The sequence below is a fragment of the Cervus canadensis genome, chromosome 1, assembly GCF_019320065.1.
Source record: "Cervus canadensis isolate Bull #8, Minnesota chromosome 1, ASM1932006v1, whole genome shotgun sequence".
Lineage (NCBI taxonomy): Eukaryota > Metazoa > Chordata > Mammalia > Artiodactyla > Cervidae > Cervus > Cervus canadensis.
This window is the reverse complement of record NC_057386.1, coordinates 36512481-36519469: the sequence shown is the minus strand read 5'-3', so window position 1 is coordinate 36519469 and position 6989 is coordinate 36512481. Positions and strand designations below refer to the sequence as shown.

General features: G+C 45.8%; 1 protein-coding gene across 1 annotated transcript; it reads right to left on the bottom strand.

Annotated features, from left to right (window-relative positions):
* Positions 1-5296: 5296 nt before the first annotated feature.
* Positions 5297-6646, bottom strand: LOC122427768 (olfactory receptor 1D2-like). Its single transcript, XM_043447744.1, has one exon. It carries the CDS (start codon positions 6287-6289, stop codon positions 5297-5299), a length of 993 nt encoding a protein of 330 aa, XP_043303679.1. The 5' UTR covers positions 6290-6646.
* Positions 6647-6989: the final 343 nt, after the last annotated feature.

The following is a 6989-nucleotide window of genomic DNA, read 5'->3' as shown; positions in this document are numbered from 1 at the left end:
TCTTTGTGAGGTGGGGAAATCGGCCATCGGGCCAGTTTCATCACAGAGCTCGGTCCCTCTGTTTGAAAGAGTGAGGTGGCCATCCTGAATCTCTCCTCTCAGTGTGCTGTGCATGTCTGAAGCCAAAGCCTGGCTCTTTCCGGTTCTCCTATGTGTGATCGACAAGCCCTCAGGCCTCACTGGGCAAACACTTGCTGCGCATGCGTCGGCTCCAGGTTTGCCTGCCCGAGCGCCGGCTGCTGTCTCGGCAGCGGATCCAGGCCTTGCCCGCAGTTTCTCCAGTGCCCGGGCCCGCGATGTGCCACGGCCAGGAGCACCCATTGGCTTCTCCCAGCAGCACCCTCTTCCTACACCTGCTGCTCCGTCACCTCAGGAGTTTCCCGTGAAGTGTGAAACTGGCAGTGTCTACATGGAGCACGGGGAGAGACGGAAGAAAGAGGCAGACCGCTCCAGACTGGTAGGTGCAGGTTTAATACTCAGGGAAACCACGGCGGTTATCTTGAATGACTGCTAGAGAAGTAGATCTCTGCACCCACCTGCTGGAACCTTTTAAGTGTGTTGTTCTTGTTGTCGTTTAGTCGCTAAGTTGTGCTGGACTCTTTTGTGACCCCATGGACAGTAGCCTGCCAGGCTCCTCTGTCCCTGGAGTTTCCCAGGCAAGAATAGGGCAGTGGGTAGCCATTTCCTTCTGCAGGGCATCTTCCCAACCTAGGAATTCGAACCTGTCTTCTGCCTTGGCTGGCATATTCTTTACCTCTGAACCATCAGGGAAGCTTAAAAGTGTATACAGAGGTCTTAACAGGTCAAATCTTTACTTTTACCTCTTTTCTTCTTTTTCCCCCCCGTATACTCAAACACAACACATTCTATACACATATATACCTTTCTTCCAGTTACCTTGCTGAATTCTTTAGTTTTGAGTGGATTTTTCTAGTTTTTCAAGTATAAATCCTTTTACCTGACCTAATTAATCATAGTTTCTTTTTTCTTTCCACTTAACTGCCCTGCCCTGTCTAAAGTCTTATAGCTTGGTCAGGCTCTTCTAAAACGTTAAATGAAATTGATGACAGTAGGGGTATTAATATCCATGTAGACTTTAGCAGGAATGCTTCTGGAGTATCATACAGTTTGTGATTCACTGTGGTCTTCTAAGTCTTTGTTAATTAAGGTTTCTTTGAATCCCTAGTTTACTGAGAATTTTTTATTTTTAAACTCTGTGATCGATGTTAAATTTTATCAAAGGCCTTTGCTCATTTAACTATCTGATTGTTGTCATTGCATGTTGTTTAAAAAATGTAATTCTAGACTTAATCTGCTCGTATTTCATTTAGAAACTTTGCATCAAATTCCTTGACAAAAGACAGAGCTGGGGCAGTGGGAGTGGGTGCTTGGTGCTGGTAGGAAAGAATTACTTAGTTTGCATGTGTGCTAAGTTCGTGTCCTACTTGTGTCAGACTGTTTGCAACCCTATGACCTGTAGCCTGCCAGGCTCCTCTGTCTGTGGAACTCTCCAGGCAAGAATACTGGAACGGGTTGCATGCCCTCCTCTGGGGGATCTTCCTGACCCAGGGAGCAAACCTGGGTCTCCTCTGTCTCCTGCATGGGCAGGCAGGTTGTTTACCACTAGCACCACTTGGGAAGCTCATTGCTTAATTTAAGGAAGGGTTAGAGGATCCAGGACTGTTTTGCTCCCCAGTGGACCAGGAGGGTTGGCAGAGACATCCTTTCTTCTGACTTGACCGAACACTATGCAAGAGTCGGACGTGGTTTAGTGACGACACCACCACGACCACGACCACCACCACAAAGATGGGAAACTAGATTTAAGTTAAATGACACTTATAGAGTGTCATTACTTTGCTAACAAGGGTCCATATAGTCAAAGCTATGGTTTTTCCAGTAGTCATGTATGGATGTGAAAGTTGGACGGTAAATAAAGCTGAGTGCTGAAGAATTGATAATTTTGAACTGTAGTGTTGGAGAAGACTTGAGAGTCCCTTGGACTGCCAGGAGATAAAACCAGTCAATCCTAAAGGAAATCATCCCTGAATATTCATTGGAAGGACTGATGCTGAAGCCCCAGTACTTTGGCCACCTGATGGCAAAGAGACGGCTCATTAGAAAAGTCCTTGATGTTGGGAAAGATGGAAGGCAGAAGGGGACGACAGAGGATGAGATGGTTGGATGGCATCACCGACTCAATGGACATGAGTTTGAGCAAGTTCCGGGAGATGGTGAAGGACAGGGAAGCCTGGCGTGCTGCAGTCCATGGGGTCGCAAAGAGTCGGACACGACTGAGCGACTCAACAATAGTAATGACGCCGGAGATCTTTGCCCAGGCGCCACTGGAGGGCGCGCGCAACCAGCGGAACCAGCAGGCATCGCTCCGCGGCGGTTGGGAAAGAATAATTAGAGCGCCGACTTTTCCCGGCTTTTCATTAGCTGGAATTTTCAAAGCGGGAGTCCCGCTTTTCTGACCTCCTCATTGGCTGTTGGGGGTAAGTCTTTGGTCAGCCCCTCCTGAGGGTTTGAAAGGGTTGTAGGAGAGACCCAGAAGTCCGGGTTTACCGGGACCAATCAATCAGGGCCTCTCACTGGGCTATCAAACAGGAGGCTCAACCCCTCCTCTCAAGACTTTCCAGTGGCTGCTGCCTTACTCTGGCGGCTCTCGCTTTGGGGTGGCCGAGGTTCTCCTTGGCGCTTTAGCGGGCTTCCGTAGCGGAGCCGATGCACTCCGAGTGGCTGTCATCTCTTTAGCGTTGTTTGCCTCAGACCCGCGGCACACAGGGCTGGATGAGCTTCGAGAGACAGCTGTAACCCGGATGGATTTGGGGGGCTCAGCAGTGCCAACCCTGTAGAAAACGGCTGGAGCGGGGGAAGGGATGTCTTGCCTTGAGCTACAGATCTGGAGTCTGGGGTAGAGTCCTTGAATGGGGAAGGAGATCACTGTAGACAGCTTTTACCCTTTCCTACCAGAGCTGGGCAGGAGGTATTTCCCTTCAGCTGGGATCTCCCAGTGGGAGCATCATACCTTTGAGGGCCCTTTAGACATTTGTATTTGTAGACATTGAAAAAACATCTAGTAATTTTAACTTTGAAGTTTTAGTATTTTGGAGTTATTAATACATTATATATATGTGTGTGTGTGTGTGTGTGTGTGTGTGTGTGTGTATATTAGGATTCAGTCATATTATTAGTTCTTGGAAAACTTGTAGGCCCAAGGCGGGATGCCTATAGTGGGTAGTGGAAAAATTATGGTGCTGTCCCACCCTCCTCCAACACACACACAAACACACACATGGTTTTCAGAGAAAAACTGGTTCTCCAGCTCTCTGCAGCCCAGGGCTTGGTGCTGCTGAATAGACATTTGTAGATAAAAGGCTGAAGGAGTATACTAGAATGGGACCTGGTAGGATCCTTGCTAAACAATAAAATTGAATATGGGAAATGCTCTACAAGCCAGTCTGGCACTGATACTATGGCTTCCCTGGTAGCTCAGTTGGTAAAGAATTCACCTGCAATGCAGGAGACCCTGGTTTGATTTCTGGGTTGGGAAGATCCACTGGATAAGGGATGGGCTACCCACTCCAGTATTCTTGGGCTTCCCTTGTGGCTCGGCTGGTAAAGAATCTGCCTGCAATGTGAGAGATCTGGGTTTGCTCCCTGCATCAGGAAGATCCCCTGGAGAATGGAAAGGCTACCCACTCCAGTATTCTGGCCTAGAGAATTCCATGAACTGTATAGTCCATGGGGTCGCAGAGTCGGAGACGACTGAACGACTTTCACTTTCACAGAGTTAGTGGTCTAATCATGTGGGCTTGGGTCAGGAGGTAAGATGCTTATTGTAGTGGGCACTGCTACACTGGCAACCTGGCAAAAACCACTCCAGCAGCATTGGTCACTACCCATCTGGGTCCCTCTCCTATTGCTCTGAACTTTGAACTACGAAGATAACACAGAGTCAGTGTCTACGTAATTTTAAGTAGTTTGTTCCTGTGTAGACATAGACAAATAGTTGGGCCAGAAAAATCTGTGGAGGAAAGTATTAACTGTGGGTTACTCTTTGGATATCAAAGCAGATTCGGGGGTGTGGAAGGAAGGTTGCAGACTTATTTTTCATTTTACTCTTGACAGTGTTTTTTTTTTTTATTTTTAAAGTAACATAAACATAAAAAATAAAAGCTACAGAAATGAATAATTAGTGAAAAGTTTCTTTCTTACTCTTTTGTCCCTATTTCCCTATCCAGAGAGAGCTTCTAAGTTACCTGAATGTCCTTCACAACAATTTATGCAAAGAGGCATTTATGTATACAGAATGAAATCTTAGTTTACTAACTAGCTATCGGTGGCCCTTGAAGACAATGCTTTTGCATTGAAAAAATGGAGCTGTGCTTCCCAGATCCCCCTTCAGTGACAGGCTTGCTGTCTAGCTGTGGAGAATGCAGCAGTCAGCAGAGAGCCTCTATCTGTCAGCTCCTCGAGGGTTTTCTTCAGCTGCACGTACCCTCCTTGTCTGCAGCTGCGTCTTTCCCAGGGTAGTCCACACCTGGTGGTTATAAAGCCTGTCCATTTTGGCTCGCTGTGAGACAACTCTGATGGTCAGTGTTCACTCCAGATCTCTGTACTGGGTTGGTCAACACTTTGTGGGCTTGCTTATAATTTGACTTCCTCCTCTGCCTGATCAAGCTTCTTCCCTTGTTCCTTCACATATATCTATTCCTAACAAACATTTTGTACTCCAAACTCCATCTCAGCACCTGCTTCTGGAGAACCCAGCCTGTGATACTGTCTTGATGGCATCATCGTCCACCACTCTTATTATTTCAGATTGCTTAAATTCTTTGCATATACCCTGCTGCATGTACCCTTCCTGGCAGTGTATCTGGTAAGGGACAGTTTTGCCTATGACAGCTGCAGTAGGGGTAACACAAATCATCGTCTATAAATGGCTTGCAAGCCATTCTTCTAAGAGAAGGTCAGAGCTCAGAAATTTGAGTGAATGTGTGTTAGCATGAGTGACCTCCTTAGGCTATAATTGAATATATCTGGGTGAGGCTTGGACTGTGGTCTTGTCTGACAAGTTGAAGGATTTGATCCTACAGACGTTTTCTGTTAGTGTGCCCTTATTTATTGCCAAGGCTGGTGAAGTCTAAGGGTCATTGGGTTACACATACATGTCTTTTCTTTACTGTAAAGCAACAGATTCATTCTGAGCTGGATCTGTGTCTTAATTAGCTTCTGTATCTCATACCGGATAATGCCTTGCACATGATGGAGGAAATTCCCAGACTCGACTTCAGTGCCTCAGTTTCCTTCCTGTCAATCTCTGGAAGGCTTTTCCTAAGAGGAGTCTTCCCAGAGCCCCATGCATGTCCTTGTTCCTCAAGCTGTAGATGAAAGGGTTCATCATGGGCGTCACCACAGCATACATCACTGTGGCTACTGAGTCCTTCATGGAGTGGGTTTTGAGGGGCTGCAGATACACCATACCAAGTGTCCCATAGAAGAGGGAGACCACAGCCAAGTGGGAGCCACAGGTGGAGAAAGCTTTGTATTTGCTGGAGGCTGAGGGTATTTGGAGGATGGCTCTGACAATCCAGACATAGGACATGACCATGATCCCTAAGGGGGTGAAGAAGATGAAGCAACCTGTGGTAATCTGCACTGTGTGAATCACCTGGGTATTGGAACAAGCGAGCCTCAGCAGGACGTACATCTCACAGAAGATGTAGTGGATTCTCCGGGACCCACAGAAGGTCACCTTGGTCATGAGGAGGGTGAGAAAGAGACCATACAGGACAGAGAGTGCCCAACACAAGGTGAGGAGCAAAATGCAGAGCCCAGGGCTCATGGCTGTGATGTAGTGGAGAGGGCGGCAGATGGCCACATAGCGGTCATATGCCATCGTGGCCAGGATGAGGTTGTCCAGGGTCACCAAGCAGACCAGGAAGTAGAGCTGGGTCAGACACCCTGTGTATGAGATGGCTTTGTTCTGGGACTGAAGGTTCACCAATGTCTTGGGGATTGTATTGGTGACGAAGAAGAGGTCAGTGAAGGAGAGGTTGGCCAAGAATAAGTACATGGGAGTGTGCAGGTGGGAATCAAAGCTGATGGCCAAGATGATGAGCACGTTTCCCATTACTGTGACCAGATACATGGACAAGAACATCCAAAACAGGATCTGCTGCTCTTCAGGACTCTCCGAGATCCCCAGGAGGAGGAAGTCAGAGACCCCACTCTGGTTGCCTCCATGCATTTCCCCAGCTGTCTGCAACATCAGCACCAACATGTATTTACTAATTGCCTTTGATTGAGTAAGGACATTCAGATAAGCAAAATCAACTATTTTCTTAACAATAAAAATACTTCGGGCTGGATTTCAGAATTTTTTTCCCCATAAGCAGCAAAGTAATACCAGAGGAAGAAAACGTAATGTAGAAAATCTTTATGCAACCTAATCATTCCAGCAACTTCTAATCTGGCATATTCAATATTATGGAAATAATGTCTATGTCTTATTTTAAGTCCTGTCATCTTACAATATTTTTAAAGTGCCTAAAGATTTAGTATGCTCTATTTTGATATTGCATAAATTTGAAAATAATATTTGAAATAGGTATATGCATTATAGCAAATGGATATTATATAATTGGACAAAGGGGAAAAGTAAAAATATTGGAAGTGAAAAGAAAAATGTATCACTATTTACTGATAAAAGATCTGGGAAGCCCAAGACAGTCAACCAAAATGCCATTGAAAATGAACAAAGGTATATGAAGTTGTGCAGTAAAAAGTACCCAGATCATGCTAGCCTTGTTAAGATTTTAAAAATTTTATACTGTGTAAAAGTTTTAAGCAGAATGACCAATATAAACTGATTTAAGCAGCGGTGTCTGTATATATTAGCAACTATCTTTGTTTGTATTTTACCAATAGTGTTTCAAAAATCAGGTGTAGCTGTTGCATTTTTAACCAGATACTTTTCAGTG